General features: G+C 52.5%; 1 protein-coding gene across 1 annotated transcript in view; it reads right to left on the bottom strand.

The window, feature by feature from the left end:
• The window catches only part of CACNA1B (calcium voltage-gated channel subunit alpha1 B), a 278,427-nt gene extending 255,678 nt beyond the window's left edge, over positions 1-22,749 (bottom strand). Inside the window, exons 1-4 of the mRNA XM_007947083.1 lie at positions 22,743-22,749; positions 22,535-22,663; positions 21,990-22,111; positions 18,371-18,510 (exon numbers count right to left, since the gene is read on the bottom strand). Coding sequence (XP_007945274.1) covers positions 18,371-18,510; positions 21,990-22,111; positions 22,535-22,663; positions 22,743-22,749 — 398 coding nt within the window. The remainder of the gene's footprint in view (positions 1-18,370; positions 18,511-21,989; positions 22,112-22,534; positions 22,664-22,742) is intronic.
• Positions 22,750-22,769: the final 20 nt, after the last annotated feature.

The following is a 22,769-nucleotide window of genomic DNA, read 5'->3' as shown; positions in this document are numbered from 1 at the left end:
TCTTGTGCCTTCCAGCCAAACAAAAGACAGGCATATGAGCTGAACATTTACATTAGGTAGATACACTCCTTGGAGAGATACATCATGGGAGAATAGAAGGGCTGTGTGTACACAGGGAGACAGCTCAGGGGGCAAGAGTGCATGGAGGGAAGGACACAGGAAAGAGGTAACTATGGGGAGGAAGTGGGAGGGGAGCTGTTGCACTGTGGGAAATTGCAGTCAATGTCACGAGACAAAGAGTATGTGAGCTGCTGTACGGAAAATCAAATTGCTCTGTAAACTTTCACCCAAATCACAATAAAATTTAAAAAGAAAAAAGAAAAGGACTTCTTTTCTTCTGCTAGCTAAGTAGTATTCCATTGTATGTGTGTGTCACATGTTGTTTATCTGCTCAGCTGCTGACGGCCACTCGGGTTGCCTCCACCTTTTGGCTACTGTGAAGAGTGTACAAACAACCACCGGTGTCCAAGTCTCTCTTTTAGTCTCTGCTTTCAGGTCTCTTGGGTACATCTAGCAGTGGAATTGCTGGGTCATACCGTAGTTCTATTTTACTTTTCGAGCAATTGCCATGGTTTTCCACAACAGCATTCCCACCAGCAAGATAAGGGTTCCAATTTCCACACATCCTCACCAGTATTTGTTACTTCCTAGAGTTTTGTTTGTTTTTTAAAAAATCTCAATCATCCTGGGAGTGAAATGGTTGTCTCTTTGTGGTTTTGATTTGTATCTCTCTGATGGCTGGTGACATTAAGCATCTTTTTGTGTTTGGTGGCCATCTAAATGTCCTCTTTGGTGAAATGTCTGTTTAAGTCCCTCACCCATTTTATGGGTGGGTTATTTGTCTTTTTGTTGTTAATTTGTCAAAGTTTTATATATATTTTGGTTATTAGATTCTTGTCAGATATATGGCTTCTGAAGATATTCTCCCAGGTGGTAGCTTGTCTTTTCACTTTTTTGGTAAATTCTTTTGATGAACAGAAGTTTTTCATTTTTATTGGATCCCATTTACTTTATCTTCTGCTCTTTGTATTTTGGTTATTATACTAGATAATCCATCGTTAAAAGCTATGCCTGACAGCACTGCTCCTGCTTATTCTTCTAAGAACTTTATAATTCTAGTTTGCAACTTTAGGTCCTTAATCCATTTTTAATATTTTTCTGTGTATGGTGTGAGGAATGGATCCTGTTTCATTTTTCTGCATGTGCAAATCCTATTTTCCCAGCACTATTTATCAAAGAGACCCTTCTGTGGTAGTTACGTTTGTGTGTCAACTTGGCTGGGCCTGGTTGAGTGGCTGGGCAGCTGGATGCAGTATTCCCCATGATGAGACTGGTAATCAACTCCATGGTGGAATCTACTGTGAGCAGCTGAGTAAGCTGCCCTAGGGATATGGTCTGTTTCGTGACTATAAGGAGAAACTTGGGGTATGGTCTCTAACTAGCTTATGGCATGCTTGGACTCTGCATGTAGCCATGTCATTGTTCAGCAGCCTGTCATGCTCTGCCAACCTTGGGACTTACAATGGACTTGAGTTAATGGCCTGCCATGTGGTTTGGTAACATCAGGACTATGCCATTTTATTTGTCGACCTTGGGCTTGTTAGCCTCAGCAGCCAGTAGCTGCCTGAGTGAAGAGATGCCTCTAGCTTCAGTGGGCTGGGAGCAAGAGGTAGAGCTGAAGCCCAAGGTCGAAGGTCTTTCACACAGCCCCTAGAGTCTGGCACTTTGAACTTGGACTTAAAGCCTCTAAACTGTGAGAGAATAAACTCCTATTTGTTAAGATCATTCCATTTGTGGTATATATTCCAGTCAGAGTTGCAATAGGTAACCAAAACACTTCTCTCCCATCAAATGGACTTACCATCCTTGTCAGACATTAGCTGACCCTAGATGTGTGGATTTATTTCTGGACTCTCAGTTCTATACCATTGGTCTATATGTGTGTTGTTATACCAGTACCAAGCTTTTCTGATAACTGTACTCGTACAGTACAAGCAGTTCCCAGGTTACAAACAAAATCCATTCCTAACTGTGTCTTTAAGTGGAATTTGTAGGTGAGTTGGAACAGATGCATACAGTTCTTAGTCAGCCTTGCTTTAGTGCAAGAAAAGGCTCAAATCCTTTTCAGTGATTTAAAAGCTGTACATTCAGCAAGTGAAGGTGATCTTGATGAAGAATTTGTTGTGATTAGGGGTTGTTTCCATCATTTCAAAGTGAGAGAAAATTTACATAACATACAAGAGCAAGCAGGAGCTGTCTGTAAGTTGGCCGTTCACAACCCAGGGACTGCCTGTATGTTTTAAAATCAGGAAGTGAGTCCTCCTACTTTGTTCTCCTCTTTCAACATTGCCTCAGCTATTCAAGGCCTCTTGAATTTCTCTATTTCTGTAAAGAAGGCTGTTGGAATTTTGATGGGGATCGCATTGAAACTATAAACAGCTTTGGGTAGTATTGACATCTTAACAATATTAAGTCTTCCAATCCATGAACATGGAACTCTTTCCATTTAAGTGTTCTTTAACCTCTTTCAGCAGTGTTTTATAGTTTTGATTGTATTAGTCCTTCATGTCATGGGTTAGACTTACTCCTAGGTTTTTTTTCTCTTAGATGCTACTGTAAATGGAATTGCTACACTAATTTCCCATTCATATTTCTCATTGTTAGTGGATAGAAACCCAGCTGAAGTTTGTTTGTTGACCGTCTACCCAACAATTCTGTGAAATTCCTCTATCAGCTCTAAACGTTTTCTGTGGACTCTGGGATTTTCTCTATAGAGGCTCATATAATCCATGGATAGGTAATTTCACTTCTTCTTTTCCAGCCTGGATAACTTTTCTTTTCCTTGTCTTATTGCCCTGGCTAGGACTTCTAATGCAATAATTGAGTAGAAGTGGTGAGAGTACCCTTGTCTTGTTCCCAATTTCGAGAGTCTTCCTCTATGAGAACAGTGTCTTCCTCTATAAGTACAGTGTTGGCCACTGGCTTTGCACATACGCCCTGAATCATACTGAGGAATTTCTCTTCTGCCCCAGTGTTTTTAGGGTTTTCATCAAGAGGGGGTGTTGGCTTTTGTCAAATGCTTTGTCTGTATCCATAGAGATGATCCTGTGGTTCTTGTCCTTTGTTCTGTTGATGCTGTGTATGTTGTTGATTGATTCTCTTATATTGAACCATCCCTGCACTCCTGGAATAAATCTCACTTGGTCATAGTGTATGGCTCTTTTAATATGCTCTTGGATTCTATTGGCTAATATTTTGTTTAGGAATTTTGCATCTGTATGTGTAAGAGAGATCACCTGCAGTTTTCTTTTTTTGTGGTGTCTTTGTCTGGTTTGGGTATCAGGGTTATGTTTGCTTCATAGAATGAATTAGGGAACACTCCTTCCTCCTCTGTCTGTCAGAAAGGTTTATACAGCATTGGTGTTAATTCTTCTCTAAATGTTTGGTGGAATTCCCCCGTGAAGCCGTCTGGTCCAGGACTGTTTTGTGCTGTGAGATTTTTCATCACTGATGCAATCTCTGCACTTGTTATGACCCGTTGGGAATTTCTGTTTGCTCTTGAGTCAGTTTGGGTAGGTTGTGCTTCTGAGAATATTTCATCCAGGTTATCTGGTTTGTCACCATATGTTGTTCATAATATTCTGCCATAATTCTCTTTACTTCTGTTAGGTCAATTGTAACATTCCCACTTTCATTTTTTATTTTGGTTATTTGCATCTTTTCTGTCAGTCTAGCTAAAAGTTGATCAGTTTTATTGATCTTTTCAAAGAACCAACTTCCAGTTTTATGGATTTCTATTGTTTTTTCTGTTTTCAATTTTATTTATTTCTGCTCTGATCTTTGTTTTCCTTTCTTCTGGTTGGTTTAGGCTTAGTTTTCTCTTCTCTTTCTAGTTCCTGGAGTTGTCAAGTTAGACTGTTGATCTGAGATCTTTTATCTTTCTTCATGCATGCACTGCTACAAATTTCTCCCCAAGTACTGCCATCACTGTACCCCATAAGCCTTGGTGTGCTGTGCTTTCATCTTCATTGACCCTAGGAAATGGATGGTTTCTCTTTTGGTTTCTTCTTTGACCCATTTGTAGTTTAATTGTTGCACAGTGGTTAAAGAGCTCAGCTGCTAACATAAAGGTTGGAAGTTTAAACTCTGCAGAAGAAAGAGGTCTGCTTCTTCTATAAGGATGTACAGCCTTGGAAACCCTATGAGGTAGTTCTACTTTTACGACAGGGTCACTAAGATTGGAATTGACCTCACAGCAGTGGGTTTGTTTAATTTCCAGGTGTTTTCCTGTTATTGTTCTCTAGCTTCACTCCATTGTGGTCAGGAAAACCACCTCTGACTCCAACCTCTTTGAATTGATCAAGAGTTGCTTTGTGACCTAACATGTGGTCTGTCCTGGAGAATCACCCATGTGCACTGGAGTATGATGCACATTGTGCTGTTTATTGGGTGGCGTGTTCTATAATGTCTGCTAAGTCCAGCTGGTTTATAGTGTCACTCAGGTCCTATGTTTCCTTGTTGGTCTTCTTTCCAGATGTCCTGTCCAACACTGAAAGTGGTGGGCTGAAGTCTCCAGCTATTATTGTAGTGGTGTGTATTTCTCCTTTCAATTCTACCAATGTTTGATTTCTGTATTTAGGTGCCCCAGTGTTGGATGCCTATATATTTATGACTGTTAAATTGTCCTGATTAATTGGCCCTTTTATTACTATACAATGTCCATCTTTATACCCTCTAACAGGTTTGTCTTAACTGGACTTTCTCTGATACTAAGATTGCCACTCCAGCTCTCTTCAGGTGGAATATTTTCTTCCTTCCTTTCACACCCAACTCACTGTTGTCCTTGGGTTGAAGGTGTGATCCTTGTAAACAGCAAATAGTTGGATCATATTTTTCTTTTCTTATTATCCATTCTACTACTCTCTGCCTTTTGATTGGAGCATTTTGTCCATTTGCATTCACTGCAAATACTGGTAAGAAGTGACTTACTTCTGCCAATTTTCTATTTGTTTTCTGTGCGTGTTAAGCTTCTTTCTCTTTGTCCTTTAGTACTGCTTGCTTTTGTGTTTTGTTGGTTTATTGTAGGGAGCTTTTTTGGTCCCTTCACATTTCCTTTTGCATGTTTTTTAAAATATATTTTCTTAGTGCTTACTATGAATAATACATTTAACAGCTTATATTTAAAGTATTCTAGAGTAAGTTGTTTCCAACTGAACTTCGGTGTAATATACAAAAAACTCCTTATCTGTACCATTCCCCTCTTTCCCTACTTCTGTAGTGACACTGCCTCGAAAACCCAAGGAGGGGTTGCTATGAGTCAGGGCTGACTCGACGGCAAATAACAACAACAACAACAACAATCACCAACTATGTCTTTATATTTCAGGGGCCCCGTAACACAATTCTATTCTTGTTTTTTATGTACTTATTTAAAAACATGAAGGACAAAACACTTAGAATTATCAAGCATGAATACACTGTCACTAGCCCTTGGACTTGTCTATGCATTTCCCCTTATCAAGGATCTTTCTTTTTCGGTACAGCTTTGAGTTACTCTCTAGTGTCTTTTCCCTTCTCCCTACAGAACTCCCATCAGTATTTTTTGAGCAGCTGGTCTAGTGGATATGAACTCTCCCAGCTCCTGTTTGTCTGGGACCGTCCTGATCTCACCTTTATTCTTGAAGGGTAGTCTCACTGGGTAGAGTATTCTCGGTTGACTTTTTTTTCTTTCAGTACTTTAAGTATACTGTTCCGTTGTCTTCTGGCCTCCAAATGTTTCTGAGAAGAAACTAGTACTTAATCTTATTGGGGATCTTTTGTATGTGACTGTCTGCTTCTCTCTTACTGCTTTCAGGATTCTCTCTTGATCTTTACTTTTTGAGAACCTAATTATGATGTGTCTTGGTGTAGAACTCTTTGACTTTCTCCTGCTTGGGGTTTTTTGACCTTCTTGGATTTGTAGACGCATGTCCTTTGTTAAATTGGGGAATTTTTCTTCAAATATTCTTTTGGCCCTTTCTCTCTCTCATCTCCTTCTGGAACTCCCATGATGTATATGTTAGGTCTCTTGATGCTGTCCCACAATTCCATTAAACTATGTTCAGCCTTCTTGAGCCTCCATTCTTGTTGCTCTTCAGTGTTTGTAATTTTAGATTTCTTACCCTCTAATGGTGGCATAGTGCCTAAGGCATTTGACTGTTAACCAGAAGGCTGGTGATTCAAACCCACCAGCCACTCCTCAGAAGTAAGACTAGGCAATCTACTTCTGTAGAGATACCGCCTCAGAAACTCAAGGAAGGGTCGCTGTGAGTTGGATCAGACTCAACAACAGTGAACTGTATATCCTCTAAGTTGCTGATTCTTTCTTCTGCTTTATTAAACTGTTGGTAAACCCTTCTATTGTTTCTCATTTTAGCTACTGTCCCTTTCCTTTGCAATGTCTTTATTTATACCTTCATTTGTTCTCATATGTATTTATTTATTTCAGCTTTTGGTCTGTGTTTTCCCTTTGTTCTTCAATTACATTTAATGTTGCTGTTTCATACACTTCCCTCCTTTTTTCATTATTTGATCATCCCCTGCTGTGCTTCAGTCCATCTGTCATGTTCATTTGGACAGGCCTTTGTTTCTCTGTTCTTTGTCTGTCTTGTGATTTTGTTGGAACACTGGAATTTTCAAGAGTGTTAACTTTTTCAGTTTTTCCCAGTATTTGATATTTTTGTCCACACTACATTCTGCCAAAAACTCTTAGGTGGGCAGAGTGTTCAGCCTTTGTTTACCATTTCCTCTCCCTCTATGGTTCAATTCAGATTTGAAAGTTTCATGTCTTGGTTTTCGAATTTCTCTCTCCAAATGCACCAGAGAACACACTGTCGTCAGTTTGTACACCATCAAGCATCACCAGTCAGGCAGATATCATGTCCTGATCACTCTTTCCACCAGGGGGCACCGTCCTTGCTCTCTGGTTACAAGTATTCCCCACTTCTCAAAAGTTTGCTTTATACCACTTCACTTTAAGAAAGACCTACATTACAACCCTGGTACATACACACAATGGGATACTGTTGTTGTTGTTGTTGTTATGTGCCAGCGAGTCAGACCTGACTCATAGCAACCCTCCTTGGGTTTCCAAGGCGGTATCACTACAGAAGTAGATTGCCCAACTTCCCTCTGATGTAACACTAAAGAATAATAAAGAATCAGCGAATCACTTCATAATGTGGATGAACTTGGAGGACATTCTGCTGAGTAAAATAAGGCAATCACTGAAAGGCAAATATTGTGTGAGTCCATTATTATAAAAAAGTAAGGAAAGGTTTACACAGGGAAGGAAATTTTCTTTGTTGGTTACCAGGGATGGGAGGGGAGGGGACAGGAGGGAAAATGGATAGTTAAGAGGCAGGTTTGATATGGGTGAAGGAAAAGCAACACAACAAAAGCAGGTGACTAGCATGGTATCACAAAGGAAAAGGAAGACACAGAGAGGTGCACGTGAAGCACAGACAACAAGGGCAAATACCACTGCAGATGCACGACACTGACAGTAACAGCAAACACCAACCTATGAGCATAGGTAGACAGGCAAGATCAGGTACGCGTAGGCAAAGTGGAATATACCCATAACCACATATGGGTTTGGCAGATGATATTCCTACATATGTATCTGTGTGTGCTATAAATATGTCCATATGCAGTTTAAACCTAACAGGAGCCAAAGTCAGAATAACTTCTTAGCCACAGCTAAGCACCCTGAAGGAGCAAGTCACTGGGCCTGCAGGCTGGGGACAACGGTCACAGAGGACATCAAGCTTTTGGCACAATCTGGTGTACAAAAATGTTGTTCTGCATCTTACTTTGGTGAGTAGCAACTGGAGTCTTAAAAGCTTGTGAGCAGCCACCGAAGATGCAACTATTGGCCTTTCCTCACCTGCAGCACAGAAGCGTGAAGAAAATCAAAGATGCACGGAAACAGGCCAAAAGACTACTGGACCACAAGCACCACAGCCTATGTGATCCTGAGACCAGAAGAAGTGGATGGTGCCTAGGTACCAACGACAAACGCTGTACGATAAAAAAGAAGAGAAAAGAACCTATTTTTGCTAACTGAAAGAAACCTCAAGAGGATTTTCACTTTCAGAAAAAAGTGAAACTAGCGTTCAGTGCCTGTTCTCCAGCAAGGCGTTCCAAAGGCGACAGCAGCTGGAGCACTGTGAGTGGTGCACAAACTGCTCCCAAGAACTACCCTCAGCATCTCAGCACCAACCTGGCACAGCTCGGCCTGCGTCTGTGAACACTAGATGCTCGTGTTAGTGTAGGTCTTACGCGTTATTTAGTATAAGTTGGTAGATTATTTGGGGGTCTGGAACATTTTAATTTTTTTCCCATATAAATTAATGGTAACTGCATCTTTACTTTATGTCTTTTAGGCTTATGAAAGGGTTTGTCGGAAAGGTCTACAATAGCAAGGGAAACCTGTATCAGTCCCTTGGGATCTTTGTTTCTGCAACCATGATTTTAGTGGGAAAATTTGCACCCAGCAAGCCCCCTTTGGGTGGGTGTTGTCCCCTGGCTTTGCCCTCAGCTTCCTGCTCTGCTCTGTGGGGGCTGCTTACATCTGAGCTGTCATTCAGGGGGAGTACAGGCAGATTTCCCTCTGTTCCAGGAGAGGAAGAGTTGGCACCCCCAGAAGGACCTCTGACAGACTGTCTTGGTTTCAGAGCCCCATGGTGCTGTGACGGTTGAGGGAGCAGGTTCCACTGAGGTAATCCACCTTCTAACTCCACTGGAGGGAATCTTCTGTACAAGGTGGTGTCAGTCAGCAGCTGACAGTTACCAGTCATCACACTCTGAATGGACCCCCACAGAGGTCTGCCTTGTTGCTACCAGAGCTCACCGCATAGTATGCTGGCTGTGGGTGTAGCCTCCACTCAAGATGCCTGTTCTTTCTAGCACACCCAGCCTCAGTCAGCAGTGCTCAGTGTCAATTGGAAGGGGGAGCAGACAGACCCAAACCGATCTCCAGGGTAGTCTGTCCTGTTAGTTTCAGAGGCCTGAGCTAAGGGGTACACAGGGAGGCTGACAGAGCGTTGGCTATGAGAGCAGACTCCACTGCAGGGACCTTCTGTGGAATTCACCACAGGCTTGCAGGCGACAGTGTCTGGGTAGGGGAGGTGCTGGCACACTCCAAACAGACCCCTGGGGAGTTCTGCCTCGTTGACTTTCGAGCAGAAGCATGAGGTCCTGTCTCTGTGCAGGCAGGGGCTGTGGTGGTTAGGGAAGCAGGTGCCTGTTCAGGGACCATACTTCAGTTCACAGTGGCTGGCAGCCCACATGGCTAGAGGGATGGACAGGGATGGCAGGCAGGCGGTCTGCCCACCCTATACGACTCGTTGTTGCCATTCTGCAGTTCTCTCTCCCTGATTCAGAGTCCCTTGAAGCCGAGCACTATTTCCTTGTTCTGTTTGTTGGGGCAGGTCAGAACCTCTTCCCAGAATGAAGGCATTTCGTTTTCATCCTTTAATGTCTCCACTCCCCATGCAGCCCTCTGCCCTGTCCTTGCCAGCTCTGGTGAAGAATCTGGGGGGTGCAGTAGCTAAGGCCGTGTGTCCACTTGGCTGGGCCATGGTTTCAAGTGGCTTGGCAACTGGCTGTAGTTCTTCCCCATGATGAGATCAGACATAGTGTAATCACCTGCATGCTGGAATCTGCTATGAGCAGTTAGTCAGTTGAAGGAGCGTTGCCTTCACGGTGTGGCCTGCTCCTGGTATACATGGAAAGCACTCTGCATTTGGTCCAGTGAGCAGCTCCGTTTGTTCCTGGGCCTGAACCACTGGCCTGCCATGTTGCCTGCGGGTCCTGGGATTGTTGCCTTCACAACAATCTGCCATTTTACCTGCCGATCTTGAGTTCATCAGCCTCAGCAGCTGCATGAGTCAAGAGAGGCTTCCAGCTAGCTCCAGTGGGCCTGGAAGGCAGAGCTGAAGCCCAGGGTCAAGAAACCTCCATCCAGCCCCTAAAGCCAGTGCTCTGAACTGGCACTTCTAGCTTAATCTTCCTCTAGAGTTGGCACTCTGAATTAAGAGTGTAAGAGGGTAATTTCTGTCTGTTGAAGCCATCCACATGTAGCATTTCTGTAAGCAGCACTAGAGAACTAAGACAGGGGCTCTGCAAGCAGCCTACGTCATCCACCCCTCATTCCCAGGCTCCAGACCCCAGAAAGCACAGGAGGCTATGCACCACTGGAGGAGGGAACTTGCCCCTGGAGAAAGCCTCTTCCTGGAGTGCAGGCAGCGCTCGGCACCAGGCTAGGCCCAGGGCAGGAGGCGGCCGAGGAGGGGTGGCGGGACTGGCTGCCCCATATCTGTCCCATCCCCAAGCTGCCTGGGTGTCCTCAGGCCCAGTGTATCTCTGGGAGCACCTGCTACTCCTGTGGAAACTGAGTGGCCTTCCCCTCACTGTCAGCCTCAAATCTGCCTAGTGCAGAGCCCAGGATTGATGAGGAGAAAGGAAGCTGCTCACTGCCTCTCCCATAGCACACTGTCAGAATGAGGGCTGGGCTGGGCAGAGGGGGAGAGCCTTGCTGAAGGGTCCTTCAAGGGATCCCCCAACACAGTCCCTGCCTCCTGCAGCCTCCACAGGACCCACCTGCCATGCTCAGACCCAGGGGCCGGAAGATCAGGCCCTAAAGCTGCTGGGGAGAACACTGAGGAAGGCCTTGCAGTGGCAGACGGAGTGAAGGAGATGCTGGACCCCAAAAATAGTTGATGGGAGCCCACGGGGCTTGGAAACAGCAGGATGCCAGGGGGGCCACATGGCCAGGGGCCTGACTCTGCACGCTACCCCATCCCCAAGGCCTGGGATCACATCCCAGCTCAGTTTCAACCACCTGTTTGGTGAGCACCCACTGGGCTGAAAACTAGGGGGAAGGAGGGACACAGAGGATGAAGGGGCCCAAAGAAGGGGCTGGGCCAACTGTGGGGCCGGAGGGAGAGGTGGAGATGAAGGGAAGGATGGGGTGGGGTGGAGCACTGTAAGGCAGCGGTGTGGGGCTGGGCAGAGAGGTGCAGCCCACTGGAAGGCAGGCCAAGGTGGGGGCAGGGCAGGCTGATGGGAGGGGGGAGGCCAGCGGAGCCCAGGAGTAGGGGGTAGTGGGGTAAGAAGTGGGGTGCTGGACCAGAGGGGTGGGACACTGTGTCCCTGACACCTGGGCCTGGCCGCAGAGTGGAGAGGACCGGAAGGAAGGCCTCAAAGGGGGTGGAGGCCCCAAAGGGAATGCAGCCCTGCCCCGTCCACTTCTGGGGCCTCTGCTCTGCACAGCCAGGTGCGGCCAAGGAGCCCAGAGCACCTCCTGATGGGCAGGGCAGGAGCACGCATCCCATGGGGCCAGGCTGGCCTGAACCCAGCAGCCCGCCTCCAGTCAACCAGCAAGCCTGCCCCCCTCACAGCTTGGCTCCCAGTAAGCAGAGAAGCCATTAGCTTCACTGTCACCTCAGTGTGAATTTGCACCTCCAGTGCCACAGGGAGGGGGTGAGGAGGTGGAGGCCAGGAACTGAGCAGGAAGGAGCTGAACCCTGAGGCAGACCCCCATGTACCCAGGTGCCCACCCCCCCCCCATCAGGAGCAAGGCTGCAGTCCTCCCTGGCCCCTCGGCGCCAGACCACCTGGTCCAGTGCCCACTGCATGCCAAAGGTTCCCTAGGTCAAACAGGCCCACTGTGGGCACCCCTCACCCACTGAAAAGTCAGGCCCCTAAGAGAGGAGGCCCTCTACTGCCCTCATCGGTGGGGGGCTAGGAGACAAGGGTCTCCTAACCCCACCTTGCCACACTCACGGGACAGCCTCCAAGGGCCTCCCAGCTCACTCAGGATAAAACCAGAGGCCTCACCAGCACCCTGGAGCCACAGAGCTGCACCCCAGCACAGGCCACATCCACTGAACAAAGCAGCCAGAGCCGGTCTGTAGGTTCCCACCAAGCCCATGGGGACACTGAAGCCCGGAAGGACCCCTCTGGCCTGCAGTGAGCAGCAGGTGAAGGCCCACACCACACCAGCAGTCATGATGCCACAGGACCAAAGCCGGGGACGTGGAGGTGCGGCTTCTGACAGGACGGGACGCGGGCTCCCTCTAAGGTGGGGCAGTCTGGACCCCTCCCACTCCCACAGGGTTGGGATTAGGGTGTCCTCTTGTGTGTGAAGGGGTGGGTGGGTGCCAAGGGCCCAGGAGGGGCCTGATTGGCTTCAAGGAGAGAGTAAGGGATTCTAATCCAGACAAAGAAGAGGGCAGAGACTAAGGGAGCGGGAGACACGCCTACTATAGGTCTTCTACATGTATCCAAGGGCCCCTTGCATGTAACATAGCCACAGCCCCACCTCAGGGCCCTGGCCACACAGGACCCCGGGAGACAGCCTGCCTCCAGCAGCCTCATCACTTCCCCCCACCCCACATTCACTCCCCTACAGTCAGACAGTGTGGCACTCCTGCAGCCACAACCCAGGCAGGCACGGGGCCCAGCCCTGCTTCTGTGACACCACAGGCCCCAGGGCTACAGGGTCCCGTGCCAGCAGCATTCTGAGACACCAAGGAGTGACCCTGAAAGCCCTCAGCTGCTCCTGGGCCCTCACAGGCCCTGGATCCCTGTCACAACACAGCCCCCTTCTCACTGGCCCCAGCCACTGGTTGGGAGAACCTTCAAAGATCATTTCCAGTCTCGAGTGGAGGAGGACAACACAGTCCTCTTCTACTCATAAGGCCACCAGCAAGCCTCCCACCAGGCACCAGATACCCCCAGCAACTCCCAGTTGGAGACACCTCCAGTAGCCCCCCTAACTGGGCAATGGAGACCCCCCAGCAAGTCCCCAACCTGACTCAACAGCAGAGACAACCCCAGAAAACCCTTAACTTGACATGACATCAGAGACTCCAACAAACCCCCAAGCTAACCAAGCATGCAGGACCACAGCCACAGGGCACGGGGACCGAGGAAGAGTTGAGGGTGCAGCTCGGGCCTCTGTGGGGAAGGGTACAGTCAGACACAGGACCACGGTCTGCACTGCCTGGGCATGGGCTATAGCCAGTCTACCCTCAAACACACACAACGGCATCGGTCACCCCAAATTCAGATCTTACGTGGCTGGTCAACCCAGCGAGGCACCATGTCCCTGTGAGCCCACCTGGGGTGTCACTGCTCACCTGGTGCTGGATACCTGTGGTGTCTACCTGTCCTGGCTCTTGCTGAGCTGCCCCAGCCCCCAGGAAGCTCCTGCTGCTACGCCACCCCCAAACCAAGCATCTGCCACATGCCCAAGTAGCAGAGAGGAGACAGCTGCTCGCCCCATGGCTGCAACCAGGCCTAGGAGGCTCAGGGCCAGCATTGGCTACGGGCTCTCAGTCTGACCTCTGGCCCCACTCCCTCCCCGGAGCAGCCATGCACACTCTCTTTTCACGGGAGGCCCTCGTCCAGGACAGGAGGGACCTGAGCTCTAATTACATGTCCTGGAAAGAAATCCCAGTCTAACATGGAGTAAACTGAGAAGCTGTGGTTGGAAATGCTCTCGTGGGAGTCACCTGCCTGAGCTTATTTCTCAGCTGTCTGTGAGGACTGTGGAGAGCCCTGATGGGGGCAGGGACACTGGGGCCCTGGGATTGGGGGATACCCTGAGATTTGGGATCTGGGGACATCCTGGCATCTAGGGACACCTGGGGCCCTGGAGTTGGGGGACACCCTGAGATCTGGGATCAGGGGACATGTTGGGATCTGGGGATACCCTGGCATCTGGAGATATCAAGGCCCTGGGATCTGGGGACACCTCGGGATCTGTAGGACACTGGGGACCTGGAACCTGAGGGGATACCAGGGCCCTGGGATTTGAGGGCACCCTGGGATCTGGAGGACACTGGGAGTCTGGGATCAGGGGACACCCTGGGATCTGGGGACACCAGGGATCTGGGGACACACAGGGCTCTGGGATCTGGGGACACCAAGGCTCTGATGGAACCCTGGCCTGCTGTCCCTGCTCTAATCCCACCTGGAATCAATGGGCCCCTCAGGGAAAGGCCAGGGTGGGGGCTTCCCCAGGAAGGAGAGTTAAAGGCAGTGCACAGGCAAGGACTGGCTGGGCAGAGGTAGCTCTGGAAAGGAAGAGGAAGAAGAGGGGTCAGCCTCCAGAGTCCATCCAATCTACCACTTCCCCTTCCAAGCTCACTGGGGCCTTGTCCCGGTCCCCACACGGCTCACACCAGCCCTCCTCCTCCTTTGCTTCCGACTTTTCTGTTCATGGCACCTGCCTGCTCCTCAATCCCTGACCTTCTCACTAAGGCCACTCTCAGCCAATGATACTCGGCTGGAGGAACAGTGGGTAAAGGCAAGGAGAGTTGGGGGCAGAGGCTGGACAAAGCCCTCAGCTGTTAATGTTTGACTCAGGGTGCACCCGCGCCCCCAGCACCCTTCAGAGCACAGCCTGGGGTGAGGCAGGCTCAGAAGTGGGGTCACCAGAGCCTTCCACACCACAGCGCCTCCCGTAGACCACTCCCTGCAGCCCTCTCTGTGGGAAGGGGCCACAGACTCAGACTGGCACCATATACGGCACAGAATGTTCCAGAAGAAGGGAGGGAGGGAGGGAGGGAGGAAGGGAGAGCCTCCCCATCTCAAAAATCCACTGTGAGGACAAATGACCAAGTCGGCCACAGACGTGGAATAGGGCCCTTCTCCTGAATGTGAGGTAAGCTGGGGACAGGGAGCCCCACCACTGTGTTCCCCTCCCAACCCAAGGGACTAAGCTTCTGGTGGTCACCACAGGCTGGCTCGGCCAGCTTGCTCTCCTCTTAGCAGCCTCAACCCGCCTGCAGCCTCAGACACACCCCCAGGGTCTGCACAGGATCCTCAACCCAGTCTGGCCCCCACACCTGGCTCCCCACTAACCCTCTGGCAGTGGTCCCATCTGGCCAGGGCTGCAGCTGCCCACCAAGCTGAGCCAGGCTCAGCCACTCCACCCTGCACAGTGGAGACCAGTCAGGAAATACTGTCAGAGCTCTGCCAGAGCCCTGCGGCAGAGAAAAATGGCCCAGCGAAGCCAGGAGCTTCCTGAGGCGGGGTAAGAGCACAGACCCACTCAGCTTCTCCACACCCACCCCATAAGCAAAGGAGACCCGCTGGCCCTGGGGACTGGCTGGCTTTGCTAGCAGCAGGGCCTCCCACAGCGACCAGGAGCAATGTCCTCCACCCCTCCACATCCAATTAAATGAACCCTAATTAAAAACAACAAGGTAACAACAAACAAGCCCCAAAGGCTCTCCACAGGGACCTCAGCTCAGGAGGGGTGGGGTTCTTGCCTGGACTCCCTCCAGGCCAAGACTCACTCACCCCAGGACAGGACCCAGTACCTCCCTCCATCACATACATGCATGCACCTGCACACATGGTACACAGAGGGACACATACACACATGGTGCACACATGCACACACCCACACCCATGGGAAAGAGATTCACATGTGCACACACACAGTGCACAGATGAACACGTGCACACACACGGTACACAGAGGCACATGTGCATGCACACACAGTGCACAGAGGCACATGTGCACACACATGCACATGATGCACACACCTGGTACACAGATGCACACACACAATGCACAGATCCACACTTGTACACAGACACACACAGTGCACAGATTGACATGTGTGGACACACAGTGCACAGATGCACATGTGCACACACATGCACACATGGTGTACATAGCATATATGCATATACATGCACACATGGTGCACAGATGCACAATGCACACATGCATACTGTGCAGACATGTGCAGATGTCGGTGCATGTGTACACAGATGCACACATGCATGTGCATATGCACACAGATGCACACATGCATGTGCATATGCACATGTACATACATATACTGATGCACATATGTGCACACACATGCACACATTCACTCTTGTGCACAGTACACACATATACACACTAGCATATACATGCACATGTGCACACACATGCACACAAAAGCACACAGGTTCACATGTCCCTGTGTGCCACGCACAGGAGCAACACACAGTGGCTCCCAGCCCACACTGGAGCCCAGGGACACAGACATACCCCACACCTAGGGATTCCCCTCCCAATCAACGCTGCGTCTGGGGATGGAGTGAAGAGAGAAAGGGGTCTGGAGACTGTCAGCACCAATCCTGCCCTGCTGCTGCAGACACAGAAGGAAAGCAACTCCCTGACATGGAAGAGAGAAGCAGCAGGAGAGCGAACGAGCCAGAGGAAGAATGAGAAAGACAGACAGACAGACAGAGAATGCAGAGAGACAAGAGACAGAGAACCAGAGGCAGCAAGACAGAAAGAAGTACAGAAACAGAGTTAGAGCTCAGAAAAGGGCCAGGGAGAGAGAGGGAGGAGGGGGATAGAAGGAGAGAGGGGAGAGAGAGAGGCGGGATGGGGGACAGAAGCCGGGGCAAGAGAGCCAGATGGAGAGAGATGGACCCACAGTGACAGAAGCAAAGACAGAGGAAGGGAGGGCAGAGGGAGTCTCCTCAGCCCAAGCAGGGGCAGAGTCAGGGCCCCAAGAGCCCTGGGCCCCTCTTGCAGAGAACTCTTGAGGGGGCTCCCGGAAAGGTTAGCCAGTCTTACCCTCACCTCTGCCCAGAAGTTGGTCAGTCAGCCCCAGAGGACAGAGGGCTGCACAGGGTGCCCCCACCAAGAGCACCAGAAGACCCAGGGGTCCTGCCCAGTGCTAGCTGTGGGTACCCCCTCCTTGCCCCCAAGCAGCCCAAATGCTGCTGTCCCACCCAGCCCCCAGGTGGCCCAAGCACAGAGGCCCAGCGCCTCGTCCCCGTTAGCTCCAGTGCCTGTGACTCCCTGACCCCTCCCAGTGCCGCCCCTTGCTGGGCTCTGGGGACTCTCTGAAAAATAAGATGACGAGCTTATTCTCAGGGGACCTGTGTCTAGAGGTGAGAGGGAAATGTAAACAGCCTGTGACACTCCTCAACACCATGGCAGGGCCCACAGAGCCACAGGGAACTGGGTCCTCGGGGGCCCCACCACCTCCACCTCCGCCGCACCTCCAGGACTTTTTCCACAAACACTCACCCCAACAGGTACCCAGGCAAGGGTGTGACACCATGCGCCCCACTCCAGAAGGGATACCTGCGTGTGCACGCATGTGTGCTTGTGGGTCTGAGTCCCTGTCATCCCTTCCTTTCCTGGTCTTTATGGAAAACAGTGCAAAATCAGAGTTGCCAGGACATACGGTTAGTTCAACTTCAGAGCCTCACAACCCATCAGGGATGATAGGCTAGGCTGTGGCCGAAGGACTATGGGAGGAGCCTGAGGTTGGAAAGCTTCATGGATTCACAGACAATAGACATCCTCCCTTCCGGGGAGCAACCAACACAGAGGGGGCTGCACGTGCCACAGGCATCCCCGGGAACCAGAGTCTCCTGTGGACCCCAGGCCCCCAGACGCTGCCCTTGCACAGCTGAGAAGCCAGCCAGGGCCAGCCATCAGCAGAAAGAGCAGGACAGGGAGGGTCTCGAGGCCTGGGGCAGGCAGAGGTCCAGGGCTCTGGCCTTGGGTTAAGTGGCTGGGGCCTCACTGCAACGGCCTCACTGGGGAGTCTACCCAGTCACTTCTCTCAAGCTGGCAGCACACGGAGCTGCCTCCTTTCTCCTCGACTCCAGCTCACTGGCCTCACCTGGGCCAGGAGAGACCAGGGATCACGGGGCAGCCTCTGCCCAAACAAGAGAGAAGGCGCTGGCCAGTCACCACCCTCAGAAAGAAGGCTCTGGGCCACAGGGGCTCCTTCCTGTCTAATCCTCCCTGGACCACGAGACCAAGAGCCAACAGCAGGCCCTTGAGGATCCGAGGTGCGAGCAGGGTGTGTGGGGCGGCCTCCCCTGGCACTCAGCACCACCTCACCACAGAGCACCAACACTGCAGCCCCACACCCATCAGACAAACAGAGAAAGTGAGGCACAGGGACTGCTTAGGAGGCAGAGGGCGCTGTGCCCACACCTGCCACACTCCCTGGATCTTCAGGTTGGTTGGGGAACTGCTGGCTGACAACTGTTAGGGTCCATCTGGAGGAGGAAAGTGGTTCAGAGAGGACACTGAGCCCCTCCTTGGAAGAGACAGACCCCCAATGCCACAGAGGAGCTCTGAGGTCAACGCTGCCAGGAGGCACAGCACGGACACACAGAAGCGCCTCTCCCAGCCGCCGGCGGTAGAGGCACGGAGCACAGGCCGTACGGAAGACCACAATGCTGCTGTGAGATGGGTCCTCTCGGGAAGGGGCATCCCCCCCACTAAGGCCCTCGTCGATGGCACATGTGTGCCCCCCCAGGCCACGCCGCACACCTACCCCGTGAGCACCACCACAAAGTCCATGACATTCCAGCCGTTGCGCAGGTAGGAGCCCTTGTGGAAGACGAAGCCCAGGGCGATGATCTTGATGCCAGCCTCAAAGCAGAAGATGCCAATGAAGTAGGGCTCCGTGTCATCCTGACGGGAAGCAAAGGCGAGGGTCAGCACTGTCCTCCCAGCACAGGGGCACGGCAGCCAGCATGGGACCCTCCTGCCACAGCCAGTGTCTCCACCACACAGGGTCCGCCCTCTGTCCCAGACTCCTTCCAGCCACCCTGCCTGGTCTTGACGCCCCACCAACCACATAGTCAGCCAAGTCCCAGCCACACCTGGAAGGCACCGCACGGCACCCCTCACATCTCTGCTAAGTCTTGTCCTGTTAAAATCACCATCTTATGGGATGATGATAATAAAAGCAAAATTTGTTGGATGTTTACAATGCAAATTCTTCCTGAATCCACTCAGGCAATCCTTTCAGCAACCCTATGCAATAAGTAAGGCCCTGTGGTGGTCAGGGGTGAAGGCAAAAACCAAAAGGTACCAGCCGCTATCCAAAGACCAGCCAGTCTGCTTCCATAAAGACTGACAGCCTTAGAAGCCCTATCGGACCGTTCCAGCCAGTCCTGCGTGATTGCTAGGACTCAGAATTGACAGACAGCAGTGGGTTTAGGTTTTGGTTTTTTTGGTTTGAAGTGATATCATCATTTTAAAGGTGTAGAAACGGAGGCACAGAGAGATTAAGTGCCTGGCCCAGAGCTGGGGTCCCAGCCTGGCGGGGCTCTGAGCCCAACCTGGGTTCCAGACTACCCTGTACTGTGGTCTGGACATCACCCTCTTTCCAGCACCGACCAGGGGCATCTGTTCACCCAGCACCATCCTGTCAAAATCTGGGCGGGGAGGGCAGTGTGCAGCAGGAGCCCTGCCCAGCAGGCAGTGGGGCGGGGCCCCAGGTGTGAGGCAGCATGGGGCTTGGCCCAGATAAGGCAGGTGTGGCAGGTGTGCACTTCATGGCTCACTGACACTGACCCTCCCCGCTCGGACAGCCAAACGCAATGGTCCACGGGGACCCAAAAGAGACACGCCGGGTGCCGGAAGGCACCACTCACTCGGGGAGGGCGGCCGTGAAGGCCCTGAGCCAGCCAGACCACGAGCAGGATGGGGAGAGGCTGGACACAGAAGGCCAGTGTGAGGGCCAGCCTGTCCGCACTGGGGGGGCTGCCTTAAGAAAGGGGTGCTGGGAACCCAGGAGGGTTGGCCCTTCAGAAAGACCCTGCCTCATCAGGGAGAGGCCTGGGGAGGAGGGGGTGCTCCCCCCAGGAAGTCTGGGTCACCTGACCTGGCCCCGCCCTCTGCCTGACCTCCTTGTCCCACCCCCACGGAGCCAGCCCATAGGCTGCCTGGCAGCAGCGATGGCGGAAGCTGCCGGCACCCCAGGGGCCGAGCATCTCGGTCACACTGCCCGCTGCTCTGCTGCCCAATGCTGACTCATGGCTGAGGCCCCTTTCTTGGCCTCAAGGCTCTAGTCTAGCTCTGTTTCCGGGGTCCTGTCCGTGAGGAGAGGGGCTGCTGACCTTCTACCCGGGGAATGGCTGGACCCCAGCAAACAGACTTGCACAGGAGCCTCGGGATCAAAGGGAAAGGCCAGGCCCAGCTCCAGAGACAGACTGGCCAGAGCCAGCCAACAAAGACCCTCAACCCACATCCCTCTCCTCCCAGCCCCACCCTTGACCAGCTGAGGCTGAGGACTGGAGGCAGCCGGGGGCTCGTGTGCAGACAACCAGGGCTACAAGTTAAGGGCTCTGTCCAGAGGCTGCTCCCCAAGTTGGGGGGGGGTGCAAAGCAGAGCCCCTCAGAGACAGGGTCTGGCATGCAAACAGGCCTCATGCCTACTCCTGGCAGCATCAGCTTCTCAGGCCTGAGCCCAGAGCTGTGCCTGTCCCGGGTCCAGGCCAGCTCAGTACTCTGGCCTCTGGCTTGGTACTCTGGCCTCTGTCCATCCTGAGAGCAGGCTATGCCTGAGGGCAGGACTGGGGTCAGTCAACCTTCCCCACTTAGCCGTCTGCCCCCAGGAGGCCTGCTCAGTTCCCAGGTCCCAGAGCAAACTCTGCCATCCTACCCTGGCAGAGTAGGATCTCAGGCCAGACGGACACCCTGTCACCCAAACTCAGCCAACCCCACACTGGCTCTCTGCCCTAGTCTGGCCCCTCTGGGCTTACTTGGGCCAGACTTCACTCTTCTCCCTTCCCAAAGCCCCTTGGGGATCTGGCCACACCCAGAGGCTGGCATCAGACACTGTCCACAACCCAGGCTCTCCTCCTGCCTCCCCCTCCCACCACCCTCACCAGAGAGAGCAAGCAGGGCCCAAGAAAGCAAAGGACCCCAGCAGGCAATGTCCCTGAGCAGAGTCACCCCTGCATCTCACCCCTGGAATGCAGTCTGCATCTCCCTGCTGGGCTTGTCCTTACTCTCCCCCGACTCCCACCAGCAAACCCCACTGGCCTTCCAGGCTGTGCTTAAAGAGATGATCTGTCCTTGAAACCCTTGTCCCTGGGTGTCCCTTACCTGTTCCTGCCCAGCTGTGGGACCCTTCAGGGCAGCCTGGCCCAACCACCCCCTACTGCTAGGCACCATGGCTGTGGTAGGGTGGGGGGAGTGGAGTCCAGGGCTAAGCCTCCCAATGCTACGCACCTAACGCGCACTGTCCCCTGCTCCTCCAGCTGGAAGTTGGAGAGGAAGAGCTTGCCAGTGTGGAAACAGAGGGAACAGCCACTGGTTGCCCGTCCCCGCCCCTGGAGAGGCTGTCTCCTGGGCGACCTCAGGACAGGTGGCTCAGGGCAGTCCCCGGGCCTTCGCGATGCTTGGAGGCCACAGTCACCTAGGCTCAGCCAAGGGGCCAGGCTCCGAGTGGAAGCTGAGGCAGGTGCCACATCCTCACCTTTGAAGTGGTGCTCATTTTCCCAGCCATCCCCTTCCCTCTGACCTAATGTCTCCTTCTGGGTGAGGGGCATGGTTCCCATCCTTAACTCACAGCTCACCCTCCTGGCACCCTAGGCCCTTCCAGGCTCTCTGCTTCTAGCAAGGATCCCACAGGGGTCTGCCATGGGAAGGGGTGGTCCCCACAGGCTACAGGGGAGACTGGATGAAAGATCACTGATCCTAGCTGCAGGGTCACACCACAGGGGCCAAAGGGAATGTCTGGGACCAGCCCACGCTTTGCCAGCACTCAGCAGAGCCTGGATCCCTGCCACCACTACAAATGCCTTCTTCTCAGATCCGAGGTTTGCAACTTCGATTCTTGGATAAGAAGCCTTATGCTGTGCTCCTGCATGGGTCTATGTGGGGTGTAGGGGGACTAGTGGCAGAGGACAGACCAGTGGGTGGCTGCCATGACCTCCCTCAGGCCATGCTCCCCATGAGGGGCTGTGATGGCCACCTGTTGTCCCAGATCTTGAGGGCAGTGTTAGCCCCATGGGGCTCTGTCCTTTTCCTCAACCAAAGGAGAAAGAGGGGCCTTCCTGCTTGACGAAGGAAGCATGCCAACCAGGGCCCAACCACAGGTTGGCAGAACAGACAGCCCACACCCACCCTACCCTCGGCCCTCCTTCAACAGTACTCACCAGTCGCTCAGACATGGGTGTCTTGTCCCCGTCAGGGAGGTGCTGCTCCAGGGCTAGCACGATGCAGTTGGCAATAATAGTGGCCAGGATCATGTACTCGAACGGAGTGCATGGGTTAAGGACTGACCGGAAAGCAGAGGGGGAGGGGAGGGAAAATTGGCGAGGGACGCGCAGTGCAGCAGCCCGACAAGGCCGCCTCCGAAGGGCTGACAATGCCTGGGTCTGGAGTCCCACACCAGTGGGTGAGTGTCGATCACAACTCTCCCTGTCTCCACGCCTGGGGTCCCCCGAGAGACAGAGCTTCTGCAGAGGCGGCCTCCAGCCCCCTCGGCCCGGTCGCGGCCGTCAGCACCGCGGACAGCGCCTCCGCCCCGACTCCGCTTCGGCGCCGGGAGGGAGGGGGCCCTGCGCCCCCGGCCGGGGCTGGGAGGGCCAGGCGCAGGCGCACACTCTCACCTAAGGACACACGTCTGCACATGCACCTACTCAGGCACGTGAACACACATGTACCGAGTCGCAGCGCCCGCGCACACAGACCAACGCACGCGCAGCCCCGGGTTCAGGCTGGAGCCGCAGAGACACGCGTGCACCTGCAACCAGGCACGCGCGGGGCTGGAGCGCACGTGTGCCCACAGCGACACACGCGAACGCGCCCTCGGTGCCCTCCGCACTGGCTGCGGGACCAAGAGCGGGCAGAGCCGAGCCCAGAAACGGGCCTCCGCCCAGCGTCCACCCCGCCGCGACCACACGCACCACACATGCGTGCACGAACGCACACGC

This window comes from Orycteropus afer, unplaced genomic scaffold, assembly GCF_000298275.1.
Source record: "Orycteropus afer afer isolate SDZICR_OR568_19922 unplaced genomic scaffold, OryAfe1.0 scaffold00174, whole genome shotgun sequence".
NCBI classification, from domain to species: domain Eukaryota; kingdom Metazoa; phylum Chordata; class Mammalia; order Tubulidentata; family Orycteropodidae; genus Orycteropus; species Orycteropus afer.
Note: the sequence above shows the minus strand (reverse complement) of the source record. Positions and strands in the feature narration are given on the sequence as shown.